Here is a 26,105-nt window from a genome sequence, read left to right as displayed (position 1 = left end):
CAGTTATTTCTGGGTGTGGTGCTGAGTATCTGAGCCCGGGATTCGATCCAGGTCATCCCGATTCTGGAGCCAGAGCTCTTATTCACTGAGCCACCTGGCCGCCCCTAAGCAATTGGGGTTAAGTTCAAGGTCACACGGCCAGGTGTTTCTGGGTAGGTGCTAAGTGTCTGAGCCTGGGATTCGATCTCCAGGTCATCCCGACACTGGAGCCGGTGCTCTTACTCACTGTGCTACCTGGCTGCCCCTATTTTTGAGATTTTAAGAATTTAAAACATTTTAGAAATGGTCCAACAGTAGTTTTCATTGGATAAATAAGAAATCATCTTAAGGCAATAAAAAGGCATATTAAGCCTGGGAACATTAAGGTGAAAAATAAAAAGAATGATGAATTTCTTAATAGGTAATTATTTTTTTATTATTCACTTTTATGTTTATTTTTAGTTTACATCATTCATTTCCACAAGATTTTGAGTTACAAATTTTCTCCCCATCTTTCCCCCACCCACCACCCTAAAACAGCGAACCCACTGAATACCCCCTCTCCCAATCTGCTCTCTCTCCTATATCCTCCTTCATCCCCCTCTGAATTTCCAATAAGGAAAGATGGATCTCTATGCCCCAGTGCCTGTATATCATTTCCCAGTTGCACGTAAAAATAAAATGTATGTGTGTGTATATGTATATATATATATATATATATATTTTTTTTTTTTTTAAACATTTGATTTTAAAACTTTGAATTCCAGATTCTTTCCCTTCCTCCATTGTCACCCACCCTTACTGGGAAGACAAGCAATTCAATATAGGTTGTACATGTGTAGCTATGCAAAACATTTCCATAGTGGATATATTGTGAAAGACTGACTATATTTCCCTTCATCCTATCCCACCCCCCACTTGTTCTATTCTCTACTTTGATCCTGTCCCTTTTAAAAGTGTGTGTTTCTAACTTTTCTCCCTCTCAACCTGCCCTCCCCTCCATCTTCCCCCCTCTCATCCCCTTCCCCCTTACTCTCCTGTTGGGTGAGATACCCTATTTAGTGTGTATGTCATTCCCTCCCTAAGCCAAATTCAGTGAGAGTAAGGTTGACTCATTCCCTTTTGCCTTCCTGTTCTTCCCCTCCATTGTAACAGTTTTCCCTTGCCTCTTCTATATGAGATAATTTACCCCATTCTGTCTCTCCCCATCTCCTCTCATTATATTCCTCTCTCACCTCTCAATTTCACCTTTTAAATATCATCTTCCTATTCAATTGGTCCTGTGCCCTCTGTCCATGTACACCTGTACACATATATACACACACTCACATATGTATTCATACACCTATATACCCTCCTATATAGACATATATGCATGTATACATATATATGTACATTTATATTCCCCTCCACTATTCTCATACTGAGAAAAGTTTCATAAGTTACAATTCCATGTAGGAATATAAATAGTTCAACTTTGAAAAGTTCCTTATGATTTTTTTCCCTTGTTTACCTTCTCATGCTTCCTGTATCTGAATGTCAAATTTTCTCTTCAACTCTGTTTTTTCATCATGAATGCTTGAAAGTCCTCTATTCCATTGAATAACCATATTTTCCCCTGAAACATGATACTCAGTTTTGCTGGGTAGGTGATTCTTGGTTTTAATCCCAGCTCCTTTGACTGCCAAAATATCATATTCCAAGCCCTTCGATCCCTCAGAGTAGAAGCTACCAGATCTTGTGTTATCCTGATTGTGTTTCCACAGTATTCAAATTGTTTCTTCCTGGATGCTTATAATATTTCTCCTTGATCTGGGAACTCCAGAACCTGGATATAATATTCTTAGGAGTTTTGTTTTTGGGATCTTTTTCAGGAGGTGATAGGTGGATTCTTTCAACCTCTATTTTGCCCTCTGGTTCTAAAACATCAGGGAAAATTTCCTTGAGAATTTCTTGAAGGATGATTTATAGGTTCCTTTTTTGATGATGGCTTTCAGGTAATCCAATAATTTTTAAATGATCTCTCCTGGATCTATTTTCCAGTTCAGTGATTTTTCCAATGAGATATTTCACATTGCCTTCTATTTTTTCATTTATTTGGATCTGTGTAATAGTATCTTGATTTTTCATAAAGTCATTAGCTTCCATTTGCTCCAATCTAATTCTGAAGGAATGATTCTCTTCAGTGAGCTTTTGAGATTCTTTTTCCATCTGGCAAATTCAGCTTTTTAAGGCATTCTTCTCCTCATTGGCTTTTTGAGTCTCTTTTGCCATTTTAGTTGGTCTATTTTTTAAGGTGTTATTTTCTTCAGTCAGGTTGTTGACTTTCTTTTCATGATTTTCTTGCATCATTCTCATTTCTCTTCCCAATTTTTCCTCCACTTCTCTTATTTGGTTTTCAAAATCCTTCTTAAGCTCCTCTATGCCCTATAACCAGTTCATATTTTTCTTGGAAGCTTTTGGTGCAGGAGTTCTGACTTTGTGGTCTTCCTCCTGTTCCATGCTTTGATCCTTTTTGTCCCCAAAATAGGAATCTAAAGTCAATGGATTGCTGTGCTTGCTTTGCTTCCTTTGCTTACTCATGTTGCCACTCAATTACTTAACTTTTGAGCTTTTTGCCACAGTAGAACTCTGCTTCCAGAGAGGAGAGCTTTGTCCCAAATTGCTGGGGTATTCTCAGATGCTGTAGCTATTAGTTGGCTGCCCTCTCTGAAGCCTCTACATGCTCTGGCTCACTGGTCACGCACCCCAGGACCTCCACCCTAGACAGTGATCCAGATCCATGCAGGTTAAAGCAAGAGGAATTACCCCTCAGACTGGTCACTTGGTCCTCCTACAGTCTGCAGTTCAGGAGCTCTGAAGCAGCCATGCAGCGGTGGCTGCATGGCCGCGACACCTCAGCTACTTTTCCCTCTGGGGGCAGAGCCTGCACCACACTCCCAGACCCTCTGTTCCCAAAGTACACTGACCTCTCACTTTGTCTTTGGCATTTATGGGTTGATAATTCTGGAAACCACCACAGCTACTGGTGATCTACTCTCCTGACGTCCCTCTAGCCGTGGCTGGTCGTGGCCACCCTGAGGCTAAAACCTTGGGCTCATGCAGGGCTGGGCTTGGCTCCCAGAGCACTGAGATGGTCCCTTTCTGCTGGCCTGCCAGGCTGTCTTCAGCAGGAGGTTAGTTTCTCTCTGTCACTTTGTGGGTTCTGTAGCTCTAAAGTTTGTTTAGAGTCATTTTTTACACATATTGGAGGAGGTGGAAGCATGAGCCATGCAGAAGTCTTGTTTCTACACCCCCATCTTGGCTCTGCCCCCGCCAATTCTTTAAGACTGTAAATTTACAGCAGGTGTCAGTCAGCATGGGTAGGAATTCCTAAACAGGAGTTCTCTCTACCAATGAAGTCACAGACCCAGTTTTCCCCAAAGGAACATATGCCATATTAATAACAGAGAAATGTAAAAGTAGCCCAACCATTATACCTAATGCTAGGAAGATCAAGTAGATGGTTTTTAATGTTCTTCGTGATTGCAAAATTGCAAGTCTATGAACAATGGAAATTTGACATCTAAGAACACATGAATATTCTACAATTGGTACTTTGTGCTAAATCATAGGCTCACAGAATCTCAGAGTTAGAAAGGCCATCAGAGACCATCTACTCCCTCTGTATCTCAAAAAGAATCCATGCTACAATATAGTTAACAAGTCCTCATCTGGTTTGTGCCTGAAGGTCTCTAGGGAAAGGGAGCCCATCGACTCTGCTTATGGATCATTCTGATTGTTAGGAAGATTCTTCGGATGAACTTAAGTGTGTCTCTGTGCAACTTCTAGTTACTGTTCCTAGTTCTATGTTTTGGGGCCACAACAAACAAAATAAGTCTAGTTCCTGCCCCATGTGAAAGCCCTTTATATACTTGAAGACAACTATCCTATCTCCCTCCCTCCATGTCCAACTCTTCTCTTCTACTGAACATACATCTCCATTTCTTTCTGTTAATCCTCCTATGGCCCTTACTCTCCTCCAAGTATTTTAATGATCCAGTGACACTGGTCTCACTATTCCCTGAACAAAATACTCTGTCTCCAGATTTTGTGTCTTTGTACCCACTGATCCTTATGCCTGGAGTGATTTCTCTCCTCAGTTCTGTCTCCTGGCTTACTTCCAGATTTCTGTTCAAATCCCACCTTCTCTAAAAGGTTTCTCTCCACCCTCCACAACTGCTAGTGTCTTCACTCTAAGATTAGCCCCAAGTTGGTGTCTTTGCTTTTGATCCTTCCCCTTTCTAATCCACCCTCTATACAGCTGCCAAAATGATTTTCCTAAATCAGAGCTCTCACCATGCTACTCCCCAACTCAAGGACCTTGCTGCTTTTTTATTGCCTCTAGGACAAAGTATAAACACCTTGCCCCTGACAATATAGCTTCACCCTATTTTTCCATATTTATTTTATATTATTGCCCCTTACACATTCTATAGTTTAGCCAAACTGGCCTACATATTGTGCCCCAAATATGACAGCTTATCTCCCCTCTATGTACTTTTGCAGAGGCTGTCCCTCATGTCTAGAATGCTCTCCCTCTTATCTCCTGGAATCCTTATCTGAAATGCCATCTCCCACAAGAGGACTTCCATGATTCCTCCAGTTAGTGATCTCTCCTTTCTCCTAAAATATCTTCGAATCCCTCTTCATTTCTTTGTCTTAGCTCATTAGTGTCTTTCAGGGCCCAAGAGAGGTGCCACTTCCATGGGAGGCCTCTCCTGATTCCCTGAATTGTTATTCCTTTTTTCCCTTCTTAAATGATCAGGCACTGAATTCTCCAAATAAATGTTGTATTCTTCCAGTAGGATGAAAGTGTCTATGTAGCTGAGATTAATTTTTGTTTTGTCTTTATAGGGACTAGCACAATGCCTTACATGCAGTAGGAATTAAAACAGTGTGTGCTGAATTGAATTTTACTATATCCCATAGTCATGTATCTAATGATAACTGATGTCAAAATGAAATCAATTATAAAACACAAATGTTATTCAGTACTCAAAGTCATCAATATAGCCTTAAAAATGAACACAAATTAAAAAAGCAAGGTTCTGATCACAGGCCCAGTGTTGATACTGTGTGTCACCTAAGAATTAGCCCAGTGAAAATCAGAGAGGGTCATCACCATTTTGGCCACTAGTTGAGTAATTTTTCAGCCACAGCAACTTTCAAAGACAGTCAAGATGCTGTAATCAGTTGGTGGAGGGAGAGTGCACCCTGACAAAATCACAAAGCCTTGAAGTACATGTCGACATGTAGATAACACTAATGTTGGGAAGACTAATTAGTAGATGAACTTTTTTTTTTCTTTTACCCAGATCTGTGGTTTCATCAGTACTGGGAATGCTGCTTCCTTGGTCCTTTTCTAAAACTTCCATCTACCAAAGTAAATCTGTGAAAGAAAGCTGCTGAGGGCACTGATATGTGACTACCCTAGGATCACATAGCAGATATGCATTAGAAGTCTCATTTCCAAGGGGCGGCTAGGTGGCGCAGTGAGTAAAGCCCGGCCCTGGAGTCGGGAGGACCCAAGTTCAGTTCCAGCCTGAGACACTTAACACCCACACAAAAATACTAACTGTGTAACCTTGGGCAAGTTACTTAACCCCAATTGCCCTCCAAAAGGCAAAAAAAAAAAAGTCTCATTTCCTGACTCTAAGGCTCTCCCTCAATCACTTGCATGCTCTCTCTATTAGTCTAATTAGTCTTCTATTTCTCCATTTTTCAGCTACAATTATTTGTTTGTTAGAAATTAATTCTTCTGCCTTCTTCATAGTAATTAGTGATGATCAGTAAATAACAATGTGCTTGAATTTCCCTATGCTAGGCCCATGTAACTTATCTAAATAAAGAGATTAAGCTAAGATACCATTTTCATTGGTTGATGCCTGTAAACAAAGGCATGAGGCAACAAATGGTTATCAGATACAAATACAAGCAATGATCCATCAACATCACAGTTCTGGGAAGGGATTTGGCAGTGCCATTGATGTCCTTCTAACCAGTAAATCTTGAAAACTTTAGACAGCAGTTGGACAATAGGACACAAGGCTGGCTGAACTTCACTGATGTAAAAAAAGAGCTTTTGATCAAAAGAATAAAAGAAACATTTAACAAGAACTGGCAAAGATATGTACTTTCTGGGTAATTTCTAACTTAATACAAAAACATACAAATATATAAAAAACAACTTCTATAAATTGAGGATTATTAAAAGTAACCAAATTATTAAGAGTAAGAGAATGCAAATGAAAATCCAAGGTTTTATCAGAATTTAATCAGAAGAATTGGCAGAGATAACTAAAGAGAAAGAGTAGCCCATGCTAAAAGTTTTTTGAGCATAGAGGAACACTGACACCTCACTGGGGTAACTGTGAAGTGATCCAACTATTCTGTATTTCAGTTAGAAATCATGTAAGAAAATTGACCAAACCCTCTGCCCTACTGGGGCAATCACACTACTGGGCAAATACCTCCAAGGAAGTCAACAGCCCCCAAATCTCCACCCCCCCAAATTAATTAGACCAAATCTAGGATTCTAACATAGTGATAGGTGTATACTGTGGTTGCAAAAAATTGGAAACAAAATTAATGTCAATAAACAAGAGTGTGCATGGAAAAACCACAGTAATGAAATATAATTGTGCAGCATAAAATGATGAATATGAAGAGTTTAGGGAAATGTAGGAGGATTTGCATGAACTTATTTCAAACAAAATAACAGAATCAAAAGAACTATACAATGATTAAAATGGTGTAAATGAAAAAAATCATTAAAGGCAAGATGAACTCTAAATTATGAAAAAATAAAACTGAATTAATGAAACGATTCTTGCTTCATGGTGGAGACAGAGGAATAGCAGGCAAAATAGGACAGACAATGTCAGATACTGGTCTCTACATTGGTCAAATATTATGATAAAACCAACTCCAATAATACCTTTATTTGTCTCTCCAAGGATAAACTTATGAGCTTCAATTTGCTGGCCTTTTCTCTCCTTTGGCTTTATTTATAGCAAGAAGGTCAAGATAAATCTAATTCTGTATCTCTAGCAGTATGTCTGTTCCTTGTTCATTCTATAAAGATCTCACATTCAGAGTACCAACAACTATGGTGAAATTAATGAATGATCTGAAAAAAACAACAGCAAACAACCAAACTCGGTGATGGGCCATCCTTTGTTCCATTTTCTGCTACTGCCACCATCACTGCAGAAACAGATTGTTGCTTGTAGTTTAATCATTACAGCCATGTCTGACTCTTTGTGACCCCATTTTGGGCTTTTCTTGGCAGATACTGGAGTGGTTTTCCATTTCCTTATTCAGCTCATTTTACAGATGAGGAAATTGAGGCAAATAGGGTTAAGTAACTTGCCCAGAATTACATAGCTAATATGTGTCTGAGGTCAAATGTGAAATCAGGTCCTGACTCCAGGCCCAGTGTTCTCTCCACTGCACCACAGGGCTCTGCAGAAACAGAGAGGTCTGCAAAAGGCTGAGGTCCACTTTGCATTCTTCTCTGTCTCATGGGCTGCCATGGCCAAAGAATTCATCACTAAATGACCAGTCTAATGGTGATAAGCCTCTATGCACTTATTTTGAAAACAGACTGTATGTTGCTGGGATCCTAGTCAAAGTATTTTTGGCACAGCAGACCCTACTAGAGTGCGTGTTCTTCTGGCATAGCCTTTGAGAACAAAAGGTCACCTCTACTTCATCTTGTAACAGTAAGACCTACTTTGATATGAGGCCACATAGGCCATCCAGCTTCAAACCAGAGAATGGGAGATACAGAAAGAAAGATAAAGGATGAAAAAAGGGCACAAAGTACTGCCTCCCACTCCTCTGCTCAAGAGATGAGGAGCCAAGGGATGAAGGGATAAAGATGAAACACCCTTATGTGTTTTTCACGACTTCCAATCTAGTCAGGTCACCTTTCTTCTTGCTAGAATTTTTAAAGTCTGCTCCTTAACACCTTCTGAGGACTGGAGGCAAAAACAAAACTTGCATTCCAAGTTTCATGGTCTTTGGAGAGTGCTTTCCCTTAATAAGGGAGAAGTTTAATTTGAATTGAGGATACTCAATCCTATTAACAATAGGAAGCCTCTTTCTCAGTCCATTCACATGACTTGTTGCTCCCCCCTTTTCTGAGAATGACTCTTCTGGGCTACAACTGAATAGTAGGGGAGGAGGATCTTAATGTTCTCTCCCCATCCTCCAGTATTTAGAAAGTAATGTGACATCAAATGATAATGATAATATTGCCAAGGATAGCTAAGGAGCAAAGCCCTTAACAACAGAGGGATGGCTTTGAGACTGATTTTTCAAATAACCCTACCAGAACTTACAGACCTATAATTTCATCAGGGTAGGAACTCCTAATATGAAAACTCCTTGAAGATTATCACTAGCAACTCATCTGTAACTTACTGAGTTTTGGAGAGCTGCTAATCAGCATTGAGACTTACACAGTTAGGATGTATCAGAGATGGGGTTTAAGCCCTACTAAAGGTTAAGAAACTATTACATTTAGTACATTCTGTTTTCAACCATGAATGTACATATAGCATTTTAGAAAGATTTGTATCAGAAATAGTAACAGGGGTGGCTAGGTGGCACAGTGAATAGAGTACTGATCTGGAGTCAGGAGGACCTGAGTTAAATTCGGCCTCAGACACTTGACACACTGACTAGCCATGTGACTTTGGGCAAGTCACTTAACCCCAATTGCCCTCCAAAAAAAAAAAAGAAACAGTAACAACAAAAAAGCTTTAGGACTTAAAGGAGTAAACTTCAATAAACTGAAAATTCACTTTCATGAAAAAATCCATTCCATTAAAATGCAGGACAAATTAGGCATTATCAGATTTACAATTTTTCATTGTTTCTGTGTCAACTCTTACTACCTACCAGGTCTATGGTATTGTGAAAAATCATTTGCATGGAATTCAATTTCCTCAATTGCAAAATGAGGCAATAAGACTAAATGTTCTTTCCAGTTTCTTCTAGCTCTAATATTCATCAGAATGGTGAAAGGGCTTGATCTTGCCATATTAGTACAAAATGGAGGAACTAGGAATAATTAGCCTGAAAGAGGAAATTGAAAAGAAAAATAGGGGAAAGGTAGCCAGATAACCATCTTCAAATATTTAGAAGAGAGATTAGATTAGATCTGTTTCTTCTTGCCCCCAGACAACTAAGGAAAATGGGCTAAAGTGAGGTAACTTTTAGGCTTAATATAAGGAAAAAATTTCCTAAAAGAGCTGTCCAAAAAGTAAAATGGGCTGCATTAGGAAGAAGTGGTTTGCCTTTTTCTTTATGTCTTTAAACAATGGACTGATTATTTTTCAATTACTTATCAGGTAGGATGTTGAGATTCCTCTTTAGGAAGGTAGATGAAAGATGGTTGTGAGATTCTTTGCTACTCTGAGATTCTGTAATACCATTTACCCTCATCTGTAGCAATAAAGGGGAAGAAGCCACAGTCATTCCCTTATCTCTCCAGTTCATACTTCAAACGGCCTTCTTATCTTTTAGAGTCAGCTCCTATTTCTGCTTGGCTCTAACCATAACTTCCTTTAGAGAACCGTTGTTGTTTTGGGAGGCCCAAACAACTCAAAACACGGCAAAGGAAAAAAAAAAAAAACCATACACGCTTTCCTTAGGTTTCTTTCAAACATAGAGCTTTCAGTGCTTAACTGGTTGAATAATTGCTAGGTTCTTTCTAAAGCAGGGTTAGGCAGCTGTTAACAGCAAGAAGCTACAGCAATAAATCAGGCTATAGCAATAACAACTTGTGCTATGGTTCATTCATTCAATAATAATTTATTAAGTCTTTATTGTGTGTAGAACACCATGCTAGACACTGGAGAAGAAAGTTTAGATAAGATAGGATGCTGGTCCTCATAGAGTTGACAATCTATTAAGGGGATGATACAAATAAAGGTAAATATTATATTTCATGATTAAGAGGCATTTAAGTTAGTTTTAAGGGGAAGGAATTCAACAGGGAAGACATTCTAAGCTTAGAGGACAGTGTGAGGAGGGAACAGAAGGAAGAGATCACAAGGGTATATTTGGAGAGCAGAGAATAATGCAGAGTTTGTGGAAGGGAGTAATATGAAATAAGCCTCGAAAGGGAGAGTGGGTCAGACTATGGCATACTTTGAATGCCAAGCAAAGTAATCCAAGTTTCACTTGGCTGACAGTCACTAAAAATTATTGAGCAGATTGGTCAACATGATGCATGCATAGGAAAGGTTATTTTGGCAGTAATACAAAGTATGGATTTGGGGGGTATAAGATATAGAGGTGGGAAGACCTGTTAGTAATGTATTAATAACAGTTGAGAAGAGTAGTAAGAAGAGCCAGAAATAGGGTTGTATCAGTGGGAAAAGAGAGGAGGGCTGTTTGTCAAAGATATTGCTGTGATGGAATCAACTGGTAACTGAATGGCACTGAGAGGTTTAGGAGGGGGAAAGAGCCAACTATTGCCAAGTCTTTGAATATGGGAGGGTGAGCAAATATTGGCACCACAGAGAGAAACATTTAAGTAGGAAGAAACTTATTTTTGGGACAGAGTGGGTCAGATGATAAGCTCAATTTTAGACATGTAGAGTTTAAGTTGGGACATTCAGGTGGAAATGTTCTTCTACATGTAGTTAGGTTTTCTAAGTCTAGAGTTCAGGGCTGGAAGTTGATGGCATAGAGGTGGTAACTGAAGGTATGGAAAAGAACTGAAATTGACAAGGGAGGAGAGTGAAGAAAGGTGGGGAAAGTGCTATGCTTATGAAGCACCTAGCCTGTAAAATGGTTTCCTTACAACAAATGGATAAAGCAAATATTGTTGTTTACTTGTTTTCAACTGTTCCTGACTCCATGGACCATATTCTCCATTGGTAAAGCTTCTGGGGTGGTTTGCCATTTATTTCTCCAGTGAATTATGGCAAACAGAGGTTAAGTGAATTGCCCAAGGTCACATAGTAAGTGTCCAAGGTCACATTTGAACTCAGGTTTTCCTGACTCCAGAACCAGCGCTCTTTTCACTGAACCATTTGGGTGCCCCAAAGCAAATATCACTCCCCCATTTTCTGGATGACGAAACTGAGACCAACATAGCTGAGAGGTGGGATTCCAACCCAAGTCTTGTGGTTCCAAATTTAATGCTCTAGCCACTCTTCTCAAAGAGAAAGGTAAGATCAGATGCTTCAGGCAAAGAGAAGGTGAAAAAGGCATGATGAAAGGTAGGAAAACCAAGAGAGATTGGTGCCTCTGCACAGAGAGAGGAAAAAGTAAAAGGGAAAGCACAACACTCTCAAAAATTACAGAAAAGTCAAAGATAATGACTGAAAAAGAGTACTTGATTTTTAGATCACAGGGGACCTCTGAAAGAATACTTAAAATATTTTCTAAAATAAAATTTTATTGATGCTATTTAGTTTTAGAATGCCTACATTTTCCTATATGTCCATTCTTTTCCCTCCCCCCAGGCACACCTCTTATTACAAAGAAAAAAATTAGAGGGGAATGAAAGCAGTGGCAAAACTAAGCAACATATCAAAGCCTGACATTCTATGCAGTGTGCCACCCTCATAGATGACCACTTTCACAAAAGAGTGAAGGGAGGGGCCTTAAGTGGTAGGCAGTCATATTGGAAAGGATTGAGGAGAAAATGGGTACTGAGGAAATAGAAGCATTAGATACAGAAAACTTTTCCAAGATGTGTAACAATGTAGTGGGAGACAGCTGAGATAGTAGCCAGGTGGAATACAGGTCAAGGGAATTTTTTTAGGGGGAGTGAAGGCTGGAGAGGCTTGAGCATATCTGTATGTAAACAAATTATAGACCACAACACAGATTTAGAGCTGGAAGGGATCCTACAGGTCACTTAGTTCAACTTCCTCATTTTATAAATAAGACAACTGAGGTCCAAAGAGGTTACATAACTTGCCCAAGGTCACACAAAACTAAAGGGTGGTTGGGGTACAGCCAAAATTTGAACTCTGGTCCTTTCAGCTGGATCTGACCACTCTCTCCCCACAACAGCAAGCTGTTTCCCCTGAGGTAAGTGCTGGAACAATACCCTGGAAAAGATGGGAATAAATGGGATAATAGTACAAAGTAGGGGAGTAGGAATACCACTTATTGTGTGACCAATGGGCAAAGGCAGGAAAGGGGTCATGATGAGGAGAAGTTCTGAACAATGGAAAAAGGGGGCTGAGACAATGCAGGCTGCTTTTAATTACATGGAGGTGAGATCACAGGAACAGCAGGGAATGAAGCATGGAATGTGGAATCAGGTAAGACCTAGATTCAAATCTCACCCAATCTCTAACCATGGCTAGAAATTTGACCAGGGGCCTTAAGCTCTGTGAGACTATTTCCTCATCCATAAAATGAGACAGCTGTAGTATTTATCTCACATGTTTTAAAGCTCAAATGAGAAAATACATGTGAAGTACAAAGCCTTTTATAATTTGTCATTATTATTACTATCTACTAAATGTATAGGAAATTCCAGTTATGGCCTTGAGGAGAGAGAAAAAAGATTTGCAAGAGTTTCTCTGGGAAATGAGATCTGGTATCAATATGAGTAGACAGACCTACAGAACAGAAGAAATCAGCATGGACTAACAGCCTCGGCTGTTGTGGTCTCAGCACTGCTACTGATCAGTGATGTGTCCTTAGATAAATCAATTCACCTCTTGGGACCTGAGCTTCCTCATCTGCAAAATGAGCTTTGAACTAAATGCTATCTAAGGCTCCTTCCAGTTCTAAAATTCCATGATTTACAGAGGTCACCTAGTCCCATCTACATACACTCCAAAATTCCCTTTATTATATACCAACCCATGGTCAGCCAATCTTTTCCTGGAAAAAAAAAAATAAAGGAAACCACTACATTTGAAGATACTCTGTTCTACTTCTGTATGGCTCTAATTTAGAGTAAGTTTTGCTTGTTACCCATATTTTGTGCAGTTTTATAAAAACATTTGAAGTCATAGTTTTGCTTTTTTCCCTAGTCTTTTCCTTGTATTTTTTTTTCTTTTGTAAATTTATGTACATTCTTATCCTCTCAATATAATTTATTGTCTCTATTAGGGATGGAGACCCCATCTGTGTTTCATTTGTTTAGGGAGCTGTTGGGTGAGGAGCTTCCTCTGCCAAGAGCATCTTTATAAACCACTTGAACTCATTTAATGAACAAGCACCAACCCAAAGTGCCAGGTATAGAATACAAACATACTACTAAAAATCTGGGAAAGAGATAGGGATTGGGACTACGACTTCAATGGTATATAGATCTCCTGATGAACTTCCTGTACCAATGCTGCTTGGCACCTTCTCTGCCATTTATATACTTACGGAGTTGCCTAGAGCACTGAGATAATCAAGTTGTTGGCCCAAGGTCACACTGCCAGTGTGTGTCAGAGGATGTGAGCAAAGGTCCTTCTCACTCCGGGGCCCGGGTTCTGTCCTGGTCCTCCTCTTCTCTCTCTCTACTACTTCTCTAGGTGATCTTATCAGCAGCTCCCATGGATTTAATTATCATCTCTCTACTGGTGATTCTCAAAACTATCATCCTGCCCTAACCTCTCTGCTGATACTCAGTCTCAAACCTCCAAATCTTCCTAGTTTCCCTATTACTCTTGAGGGCACCATCATCCTTCCAGTCAGCCAGGCTCATAACCTAGGCATCATCCTTGATTCCTCTTACCCCTCCATAGACCTGTTGCTAAGGCCTCTTGATTTTATCGTAACATCTCTCAAATACATCCCCTTTCTCTTTTCTGTCATCATCCTAGTGCAGGCCTTCTATCACGTCATACTTGAATTACTGCAATAGCTTGCTGCTTGGTTTCCCTACAAGTCTCTTTCCCCTCTAATCCACCCTCCATTCAGCCATCAGTGATTTTCCTAAATAGAAGATCTGACACGTCATCCCTCTTTACTTCAATAAACTCCAGTGGCTCCCTCTCACCTCCAGGATCAAAGATAATGTCCTCTGGCATTCAAAGCCCTTCATAATCTAGTCTCCAAATACCTGGAAAGGTATAATCAGTCTTACACCTTATATCCTTCCACATACTTTGCAACACAGTAACACTGGATTTCAAGAGGAAGATACTTCATCTCTCCCTTCTAGGCATTTTCTTCAACTGCCCTCCACGTCTGGAATGCTCTTCCTCCAAATCTCTGTCTCCTGGCTTCCTTCAAGATTCAGGCAAATCCCACTTTTCCCAGAGAAGCCTTTCCCAGTCCTCTTTAAACTTAGTGCCATCTCTCTGGGATTATCTCAGTTTTATTTCTGCATATAGCTTGTCTGCACATAACTGTTTTGTACTTTTGTCTCCTCCATTAGACCGTGAGCTCTATGACATCAGGGAGTGTTTGTCTTTCCTTGAATACTGGGGCCTCAGCACAGCGTCTGGCACATAGCAGACATTTAATAATAAATGCTTATTGACTGACCCAGCAGCTCTCAATCCACAACACCAGTCACCTCTTCACTAAAAACCTGAAATACTGCAATTTCCACGGCAGCAATACATTTACATGCAATTTAGCCACTGTCTGAGGCTACCGCAATTCAATTCATAACACTAAGAAATATTTTCTCCTTTCCCCTTAGTCCTCTATGTGACTCTCTTCTTGAAGAGCTGGCAGGAACGTCTTCAGGTGATTTACAACGGGCCCGGCAATTGGAATCGACGGATTAAGGGTCAAGCACCGGCAGTTCCTCCGAACAGGGTTATGTTCAAATTTAAATGATGAAATCATTTACAAGAATACCGCAATAAAACCATCACGACTGTGCATATAAACCTTCCCTATCTTTCACCTCTGTATAAACACGGGCTGCACCGCACCGCGGATTGTGCTGACTCATAGGCAGAGGTCTGGGAAGGTGGCTTGGAATCGGGAATTAAATGAAGCCTGGATGAGCTCACATTTCACCCATTCCTGAACCCCCTTTGTCACCCATTTCAATAAGCAATAAGACACTGTCTATGGGGTTTAATTAACTCTTGTCGGACCTCTAAACTGATCGCCCGTGGCCTCTGACAGTATTTGGCACAGAGTAAGCCTTAACAAACGCCATTTGTTCGTTCATTCATTCATTCATTCATTCATTCATTCATTCATTGCACCTTTTTGAGTGGGAAGAGTGAGGAAGCAGTGAGACAAGCACCAATCTCCCTATTTTATAAGTGGGATCATAAAGAGAGGGCAGGGTCTGAAAATTGCCCCCGCGTCTTCCAAAGGGGCTAAAACCTTCCGCTCCAGGGAGCCCGGCTCCCCAGTGCCAACCCCCTTCCACGCCCACTCCTCAGGGCGCTCTCGGAGGGAGGGAGCTGACCCCCGCGCCCCCGCGCCCCTTCCCTGTCAGCCTGGGTCCCCTCTGCGCATGCACACCTCTGAAAGACCCCGGCGTCCTGGGCTGCGCGCAGCACCCAGCCGATGAGCGGGACCCCCGCCAGGTGCTTGATGTTCTTCAGGGGGATGCCTTTACTGCCTCCTCTCGCGAGAATCAAGGCTGCCATATGCGGGGTCTTCTCCCCACCTTTGCCCACGCCATTGCGGGCGTTGCGCTGCAGTTTCGGGGGTCTGCCCCGGGGCGGCCGACCTCGAGGGGAGGAGGTGGCGGTTGTCTTCTCGGAGGAGTCCATCTTCAGCCCTCCCCTTCTCTTTCTCCCTCGCCGCCGCCGCCGGAGCTCCGCCACATCCGGGATCGCTTCCTTTGCCACCTCAGCACAGCCCCGGCTCCGTCCTCCGCCCAGCCCGCGGGAGGCCGCGCGGAGGCTGCTGGGAGTTGTAGTTCTGATTACGCTCTGCGGACCACGCGGCTCTTGGGCTACCGTGTCCTCTGGACTCTTGTGGGCTGGGCTGGGCGGGGAGGAGGATGGAGGAAATGTGGTTGTTTTGTTTTGTTTTGTTTTAAGTCAGTAAATAGTACTAGGAAGGTGATGCGCCCGAAAGACACAGGGATTTAGTGAAAGAACATGACTCGAAATACAGGTTCCATTACTGTCCTAGTGACTGTCTTTCCTGGGACAAATCACTTCCTACCCTTAGGTTTTCCTTATCTGTGCAAAACCGTAGGTGTTTTAATCCAATCATCCATCAAACCACAATTTGTAATCCTTTACTAAATGTCTGATAAGGTCTAGGTACTGCCGGGATACAAAGACAAAAAGGAAATAGTCCCTCTTAATAAAGGATTTTTCAGTCTGGCCTTTAAGTTGAAGTCAGAAGGTCAAGAAATCCTGAGATTTAGTGAAAGAATCTGGCTTGAAATACATTCTCAGTTACCTTCCTTTTGACCTGGGCGAGTCACTTACTGGACTCCAAGATTTTCTCTTCTGTGGAAAAAAAAAAGGCGTTTCACGCAATCATCAGTCAGCAAATTCATAGCAGCCTAATATGTGCCTACAAAGACAAAAGGAAAATAAAATAGTCTTTCCCCTTGAAGGATTTGCAATCTGGCCCTGAGGTGGGGCAGTGCGCAGGGATTGGATTTGGAGAATGGAAGAGCGAAATCTAGTCTCTAACTTCAGCTTGCTTCAGTTTCCCCTTTTGTAAAGTGCTTTGCAAAACTTAAAGCAATATACAAATGCTATTTTCGTTGTGAAGTAGGATGTACATATAAAAACAAATACCATATGATATAAGATAATACAGGAGAGAGGAGAGATAGGGAAAAGCTTCATGTAGAAAGGGAAGTTGAGCTAAGCCTTGGAATTTTGGAAACTAGGAATTTTTAGAAGCAGAGGTGAGGAAGGAATGATTTCCAAATCTGGAACAGGATAGCCAGGGTAATGGTACAGAGACAGAAGATGCTGTACTATAGATGCATAACAGAAGGCAAATTTGGTTGGACTGTGATGGGAGTGCAGGAAGGGCATGGCACACATTCCCAAATGCCTCTTCATTTCTTGGGGACAGTGGGCTCATACTTAAAGTCAGTCAGTCGATAGGCATTTATTAAGGGCCTGCTATGTTCCAGGCACTGTGCTAAGAACTGGGGAATTCAAACAAAGGCAAAAGACAGTACCTGCTCTTAAGGATTTCAACACTCCAGTGGTTTGAGGCCAGATCACAAAGGGTTTTAGAGGATTTTATATTATGGTCCTAGAGATAACGTGTATATTAGATAGGGAAATGGCAAAGGTGTGCCTGAGCTTTAGGAAAATCATTTTGACAGAGGTGTTGGGGAAAGATTGTAATACAAAAACCCTTGAGGCCAGGAGAACAGTTAGAAGGCTATCACAGTAGTTTAGGGTATTAGTTGTTCATCCTTCTCAAAGAAGATGGTAACATCATGGGCTGATGTCTTGACAAGCATGAATCAGATTTAGGTGAGACAGAGTTGCACAAAGTCTTCAATCAAACTTTGTCTTCTAGAACCATCCAAGTCTAGTGGCAAGATAAAAGTCAAGACAACCAGAGATGCCCCATGATGCAATGTGGCTCAGTGGATAGAATGCTGGGCCTGAAGTTGGGAAGACTCATCTACCTGAGTTCAAATCTGGCCTCAGACACTTCCTAATGGCATGACCCTGGGCAAGTCACTTAACCCAGTTTGCCTCAGTTCTTCATATGTAAAATGAGCTAGAGAAGGAAATAGCAAATCTTAACCCAGTTTGCCTCAGTTCTTTATCTGTAAAATGAGCTGGAGAAGGAAATGGCAAATCACTCTAGTATATTTGCCAAGAAAACCTCAAATGGGGTTATGAAGAGTCAGACATAACTGAAAAACAACAAAACAAAGATTTAACATGGTGTACACTTGTCACCTGAGTTTATTGAGAGCCTTTCTTGAGGCTATCAGTATGAATGGAGAGAAGGGAACAGATAGGAGAGATATTGTTTAACAGGAGGTTATTTCTAAGGCCTTTTCTTACACCCTGATTCTCTGATTTTGTTTGTAGTTTTGTTGTATGCATATAATATTTTATTTTAAAATGTGCTTGTTTATGTACATGTCTTATCCCCATTACTAATTGATAAGCTGTTTAAAGTCAGGGATCATTCAATTCAATTCAGCTTAATTATTTATCTTTGTTTCTGCCCGGTGCTGAGAATATTGCCTTGAATGCTTATATCGTAGGATTTTATTATTTAAAAGGAGGAGGAAATTTAGAAATCATTTAGTCTATTATCCTCATTTTACAAATGAGAATACTGAAGCTCAAAGAGATTAAGTATTTGTAAGGTGCTTATTGAATGAATTTCATTACAGAAAGAGAATATATAATAAGAGCAAAAGGGGAATATGTTATACACAATCATGGCATCAGAGAACTAGAAGGAGCTTAGAGATTGTATAGGCCTCCACTGTCATTTTACAATTGAGGAAAACAGGGGCCCAAAGAAGGTAAATGATTTTCTTTACATCCAAAGTGACAGAGCTTGTATTTCAAGACATTTTCTTTCTCTAAATCCAAGTCTTTTGATTCTTTCCCACTCCACAATGCTACCTTTTTTTTGTTTTTAAAACAAAACAAAATTTCAGGCTATACTGAAAACTATGGGGGTGGGGGTGGGAATTGTCCTTTTTTTTTTTTTTTAACAGATGAGGAAACTGGGCCCCAGGGAAGTTAAGTGGCTCCTCCTAAATAATACCCCTAGCCAGTGGCAGAACCAATGTCATGTATATTTGGAGCCAGGCCAGAATTCTTTCTACAGTTTCATTTATTTATTAATAGTTTTATAATCACCCACTATTTCAATTTTCAGCTTTATGAAGATGAATCTCAGATCTGTTTATCTATCCCTAACATCTCTCCTGACCTCGTCTCTCATCTACCATTGTCTTTTAGATATCTTGAACAGGATATTTCTGGATATATTAAACTTAACATATCCATAACTAAACTCATTTTTTTTCCCCTAGACACTCCACTCCTAACTTCCCAATTATTATCCTTTTAGTGACTCAGACTTGCTACCTAGGTGTTACCTTCACCTCCTCTCTCTCATGCCTGGTATAGAATTAGTTGCCAAGTTCTGTCAATTTTATTATTGAAATATCTTTTATATGTGTCCTGTTCTCTCTTTTGACACTGCTACCACCCTCAAGCAGCCCTCATCATCTCCCACTTGGACTAATGGAATGGCAGGCTGGTTGGTTTCCCTGCCTCAGACCTTCCCACGCCAATTCACTTTCTAATTAATCATTAAAGTAATTTTCCCAAAATGTAGGTTTGTTCCTCTTACCTCCCTATTCAATAAATTCCAGTACTTCTCAGTTATCTCCCAGATCAAATATAAAATTCTCTATTTGTCTTTCAAACTCCTTAATAACCTGGCCACGTTAGGCTTCTTATACCTTACTCCCTTTCCCATACTCTGTAGCCCAGTGAAGCTGGCAGTTACTCAAACTTAACACCCCACTTCTCAATCCAGAGCATTTTTACTGTCTGTCCCCCATGCTCGGAACATTTCCTGTCCTCATCTCTACCTCCTGCCTTCCCTGGTTCCTCTAAATGTCAGCTCGAGTCCCACCTTTTTCAGGAAGCCTTTCCCAGTCCTTAACCTTAGTGCCTTCTCTCTGAGATTACCCCCAATTTATTCTGGACACAGATCCTGTTTGTACATGGTTGTTTGCGTATTGACTTCCCAATATGCCACATGACTGTGAGCTCTTTCAGAGCAGAGGGTGGTTTTTGTCTTTGTACTCCCAGCCTTTAGCCCAGCACCTGGCACATAATAGGTGTTTAATAAGTTATAGTTGACCAGTGCTCTTAAAATTACTTACTTTTTAAAAGAATAAATATTTCTCTGACTATAACATTAAACTATTCCGATATAAGTGAGGCATCATTCCACATTGTTAACACGGGGATTGAGGTTGCTGAATCCACACTATAGATTATTTTCTCTCCCAAAGTTTCCAAAATCTCATAAGCTGTTTCTTCATACACATTTTTAACAGTTTGTGTTAAACCAAAATTATTTTCCCACTCTACTAGGTATCAAAATTTTCATCCACAGCAGAGGCAATATCTTATTGTATCTTTTGACAATAATAACAAATTTCTTCCTTTAAATAAAAGTCCTTCCCCCCTTTTCTTTTTGACCCTTAACTGCTCCTTATGAAAAGAATCTTAAAGAGACAGGGTACCTTCCATTTTCTATTTCCATATTAATTGAACTCCAGAAGAGCTCTACCTAGAATCGTAGTAGCAGTTTTATTTTCAGATATGTAACTATGCTACTTTGTCCATAAGAAAGGTCTTTTCCCTGTCAAACATATAGGATGTGTCTTAAATGGCAGTGCCCAAACTGCCCAACTATTACATTCTCCAGTGATAAGTGGATAATTAAATTGATAAGCTTATACTACTATGTTAGCTTTAAGCTTCTCTGGCAGTTAGGTAGCCCAATAGAGAGAATGCTTGGCCCGGAGACAGGAAAACCTGACTTCAGATCCAAGCTCAGATATTTATTAGCTGTGTGACCCTGGGCAAATCACTTAACCCTATTTGCCTCAGTTTCTTAGTCTGTAAAATGAACTAGAGAAGGAAATGGCAAACCACTCCAGTATCTTTGTCAAGAAAATTCCAGCTGGGGCCATGAAGAGTTGGACAGAACTGAAACTACAGAACAGTAACAACACCTACCTCCTAACAGGGTAGTTGTGAGGAACAAAAGAGATAGGCATTGTGAAGTGCTCAGCACAGTGCCTGGCTAATATAAATGCCATATAATTAATGCCATATAATTGCTAGACTATTCTGTCATCAAACTAAGAGAACTTGCCACTTGAAGAGGAGATTCATCTCCATTTTGTTAGTGACCTTGGGAACCTTATTATTTCTTAGTCATACATAATCCAGTTTGGGAAGATATTAAAATTTTCCCTCAGGCACCTAGCACTGTATATTGTGAGAAGCCTGCTTAGCAAGATGTTTCAGAATCAGTGAATATGTGAGCCTCCTAATGCCACATTCTTTTTATTTGGATTTGAAAATTACACTAATGCTATTTCCCCTATTTCCTGATTCATATTAACAGCCTGTTGATACTGATTATTTCAGCAATCTTCTTGAGAATAGACTATGTTCTAAAACTTCATTGTAAAGCCATTTGTTAAGAACATAGAACATATTTTTAATTAGAAATAGTGGCAAGTTTCTCATAATACTCCACAAAAGCTTCTGGCTGCTAGTAGCCAAGATCAGTCTTCTGTACCAAGGGACATCATAGCTTATGGAAAGTTGTTTTATTTGTATGAATGCTCACAAATAGTAGAGTATAAGGCACTTAATTAAAAAAAAACTTTCATGCATATCTCATTTTAAAATTCTCTTAACAATCACCTAAAGTTCTCGGGTTTTTGTTTTTTTTTACAAACAGGTTGGTTATCCTTTGTTCTCAAAGAGGACCAAAAAGACACCATTATTTTAGAGCCAAGTTACAGTGTGTCCAACTGTGGCTAAACAGACCAATGCAAACTTGGAATGCTTTACCATAGGTCGGGCACAAATAGTACATCTCAACATTTGGGGTGGATTCTCTAAATTTGTGCATTTCATATTGCTTTTTTTTTTTGGAGGGGGTAAGGTAGGGCAATTGGGGTTAAGAGACTTGCCCAAGGTCACACAGCTTTTTTGTGTTAAGTTGTCTGAGGCCAGATTTGAACTCAGGTCCTCCTGACTCCAGGGCCAGTACTCTATTCACTGTGCCACCTAGCCGCCCCCATCGTGTTTCTTTTGAGCTACTTCAATTCTGCATTGCTCAGAGAGCACAGCCCCTTCTCTGATGGGGGCGCGCCATCCTGGATGGTCCTATGCTACTGTCTCCCATGTCACACAATCAATTCCAAAGTTCTTAAGAAGGACCTTGAGTGTGTCCTTATATAGCTTTTTCTTGACTACCATCTGAGCACTTGCCCTGTGTAAGTTCTCCATAAAATAGTCCTCTCAGCAAGAGTACACTTGACATTCGAACATGGCCAGCCCATCAAAGTTGTGCTCTCTTCAGTAGAGTTTGAATGCTTGGCAGTTTAGTTCAAGAAAGGACCTCAGTGTCTGGTACCTTATCCTACCAGGTGATCTTCAGAATCTTCCCAAGATAATTCACATGGAAGCAATTCAGTTGGTATGCCGTCCAGGTTTCACAGGCACACAATAAGGTCAGCACAGTGGCTCTGTAGACCTTCAGTAATACCTCTTGTCTTCTGCACTTTCCTTGAGAGTGTCCCAAACACTGAGCTTGCTCTGGCAATGTGTGCGTCAACCTCATGATCAATGTGTGCTTCAATGTGACCCAGAGGCCACACCCCAGTAAAAGACAAACAGGCCCAGAACAGCTAAATGGTTTCAGTTCAGATTGCTAGTTTGTGGTAGGACTAATTTTGGATCCTATCCTACTCCTTCCACTGTTTTAGATATTACTACTATACATTAGGCTTATTTCCAAAGGAATATGGCTTCCGATGTTGTGGTTTTTATTCCATTGATCTAGTTGGAGTTGGCATTATACTGCCATTGATTTTACAAGAGACTGGGTCCACCTAGTGACCAACAGATATTTCAGCAACATTTTCTCATACAAAGACTACGCTCTGTTGTTTTTGTTTTGTTTTATTCAGTCATTTCAGTCGTGACCCACTCTTCATGACCACATTCGGGGTTTCCTTGGCAAAGATACTAGAATGGGTTAGCTATTTCCTTCTCCAGCTTATTTTATAGATGAGGAACTGGGGCAAACAGGGGTAAGTGACTGACCCAGGCAATAAGTGTCTGAGGCCAGATGGGTCAGCCTGACTTCAGGTCCTGTTCTCTATCCACTGTGCCGCCTACCTGCCCTCTATAAGTGTTACTTTGTTCCTAAAAGACTTGGATTTTTTTTTTTCCTTGTTCTGATGTCCAGGAATTGGAGGGGTTTCTGCCAACATCTTGTTGGCAAATCTGAAAGTCTATTTTAAAATGAACATGGCTAAAATAATGTTCATAGAAACCTCACAGTAGACAGACTCAACACTTCACTGAAATCCAAGTTCCAGTCTATATAAGAGCATTCTCTGGCTACAGAGAGAAAATTTTGTCACTATGGTAGCAGTAGATTTAAGTTTGGGTTGGGAATGGGGTCAGAGCAGAGAGGAGTAGAAATACACTGTACTATTTTAGAAATGAAACTGTGGTTCTTTTCATTAATTTAGAATGCATTAATTTCCTGGTGAAATGAATATCTTTTAAAATATTATTTTGTATTTTTTAAGGATTTTAGTTTATGAATAAGTAAGAGTTAGAGAGACAAATTAAGTATAAAATGGATAATTTTGATTACATTAAACTAAAACATTTTTGTACAAATATAACCAAGATCAGAAGGAAAGCAGAAAATTGGCAATAATTTTTATAAAAAGCTTCTCAGATAAAGGTCTCATATCTCAAATATATAAAGAACATTGTCAAATCTATAAGAATACAAGTCATTCCTCTTTTGATAAATGGTCGGAGATATGAATAAGCAGTTTTACAATGAAGAAATAAAAACAATTTATAGTCATATGAAAAAATGTTCTAAATTATTATTCATTAGAGAAATCTAAGAGTCCTTGACTTACATCAAGGTTTCTTAACATTGTGTATATGTATGATGGGCTTGTAGACTTTCTGAGATATCTTTAGTGTCTTTAAATGCATTAAATAAAACAGAAAAGATTACATAGAAATCCAATCATATTGAAATAGTTATAAATATATATATATATTTTAAAAATTCATAGACCCAAGATTAAGAAACCTTGACTTAAAAGCAAAAATAAATCCAAGTATTTAGTTTCCTTATCTGTAAAATGGTATCTACAGTATCTACCTTACAGGATTCTTCTGAAGATAAACTGAATGTTACTTTGTATTTCTCTAATTATTATTTATTTATAGCATTTTCTTCTTATGACTACTGATACTTTAAATGTTTTTTTCTTAAAAACTATCCATTCATTATTTTTTGTTTTTGAAAAAATAAAATAGATGTCATTAGCTGGTTGCATTATAAAGAGAAAGAAGAAAACCAAATTACCAGTAAATGAAAAGGTAAATTTACAATGAATAAAAAAGAAATAAAAGCAATTATTAGGAGCTCTTTCATTCAACTATATACCAACAAAATTGACAATCTAAATAAAATAGATTAATACTTTTACAAAATTATCAAGTGCCCATATTAAGAAAACAGGAAACATAAATATTTAGATAATTCTATCTTGAAAAAGAAATTGAATAAAACATAAAGTAAGTACTAAAACAAAACCCAAAAACACCAGGGCCAGATGGAAGCAAATTCTACAAAACATTTAAAGGGCAACTCTTTCCAATGCCACACAAACTATCTATCAATTCCTTTTATGACATAAATATGATCTTGATATTTAAAGCAGACAGAATCAAAACAGAGAAAGCTAACCATAGACCAATATTCCTAATTATTATTGATGTAGAAAATTTAAATAAAACATCAAGGAAACTATAACATAAGGATCATATAATATGACAAGGCTGTATTTGTTCCAGGAATGCAGGAGTAGTTTTTTATTATTAGAAAAGATGAATAAAATCAAACATATTAATAAAAAACAAAAATCATATTGTTTCAGTAGATGCATAAAAAGCTTTTCAGAACAAGTATTACCCATTCCTGTTTAAAAAAAAAACTGAGAAAGCATGGAAATAAGCATTTATTTCCTTAAAATCATAAATAGTACTCATCTAAAACCAAGAGTCAACACTATATAGAATGGGGTAAGCTAAAGGTCTTTTCAAGAAGAACAGGGGTAAAGTGATAATGTCCATTCTCACCACTATTCAATATTGTTATTAGAATGCTACCTCTAACAACAAGACAATAAAAAGAAAATGAAAAGATAAGCATAGGCAAAGAGGAAATAAAATTATCACTTTAGAAGAATATAATTTACTTAGTGAACCCTAGTAAGTCAACTGAAAAACTAAGTGGACCAATGAAAACTTCAGCTAAGCTTCTGGACATATAATAAAACACAAAAATCATCAGCATTTCTTTGTGTTACCAACAAAAATCCAGCAGGAAGATATAGGAAAATTCCATTTAAAATAACTACATAGTAGAAAATACTTTGGAGCCTATCTGCTAAGGCATACACAAGAACTATATTAACACAATTACAAAACACTCCTTACACAAATAAAGGCAAATCTAAATAGTTGGAGAAATATTAATTGCTAATAAATAGGCCAAACCAGCATGATAAAAATGATGATACTACCTAAATTAATTTACTTATTCAGTGCCATACCAATTAAATTATCATTTTATGGAGCTAGCAAAAATTTATTTGGAGAAACAAAAGGTCAAGAATATAAGGGAATTGATGAAAAGAAAGTGGAAAGCAAGGGGACCCAGCAGATATCAAACTATGTTACAAAACTAGAATCATCAAAATAATTTACATTGGGTAAGAAATAGAAAGATTGATCAGCAGAACAGGTTAGGTACAAAATATTCAGAAACAAATAGCAAACACAGTAACTTAGTGTTTTATTCACCCAAAGATACCATCTCTTGGGGGCAAGAAATCACTTCTTTTTTAAAGCAGTCTGGCAGAAAGTAGGTCTAGACCAATACCTTATAATGTATGCTTAGACAAGCTCCAAATGGTTACACAATTAATGATTCATGCATAAAGGGTAGCATCATGTACAAATTGGAAGAGCATAGAAGAATTACATGACAGATGTATGGATAGGGTCAGAGTTCATGACCAAAGAATGAAGAGATTCAAAGGAGGTAAAATGGACAATTTTCATGACATTAATTTAAGTTTTTCCACAAATAAAACCAATACATCTGAAATTATAAGAGAGGCAGGAAACTGGGAAGGGGAAATCCTTTTTTATTTGTATTTATTTAGTATTTAATTTTCCCCCAGTTACATGTAAACAACAACTTTTAACATTTGTTTTTAAAACTTTGAGTTCCACATTCTCTCCCTTCCTCCCTTCTCACCCTCTATCCCATTATTGAGAAGGCAAGCAATTCCATATAGGTTATATATATGCAGTCATGCAAAACATATCCATAATAGTCATGTTGTG

At 39.2% G+C, this 26,105-nt stretch overlaps 1 protein-coding gene across 1 annotated transcript in view; it reads right to left on the bottom strand.

Annotated features, from left to right (window-relative positions):
• Window positions 1-15,760, bottom strand: part of LOC138175777 (N-acylneuraminate cytidylyltransferase-like) — a 32,362-nt gene extending 16,602 nt beyond the window's left edge. Inside the window, 2 exon segments of the mRNA XM_069106241.1 lie at window positions 15,436-15,703; window positions 15,706-15,760. Of these exon segments, the coding sequence (XP_068962342.1) occupies window positions 15,436-15,703; window positions 15,706-15,745 (308 nt within the window). The 5' untranslated portion in view covers window positions 15,746-15,760.
• Window positions 15,761-26,105: the final 10,345 nt, after the last annotated feature.

The sequence above is a fragment of the Petaurus breviceps genome, unplaced genomic scaffold (genome assembly GCF_028583685.1).
Source record: "Petaurus breviceps papuanus isolate PSGF00001 unplaced genomic scaffold, PetGlider_PUasm1.0 79, whole genome shotgun sequence".
In the NCBI taxonomy this organism is placed as follows: Eukaryota; Metazoa; Chordata; class Mammalia; order Diprotodontia; family Petauridae; genus Petaurus; species Petaurus breviceps.
Note: the sequence above shows the minus strand (reverse complement) of the source record. Positions and strands in the feature narration are given on the sequence as shown.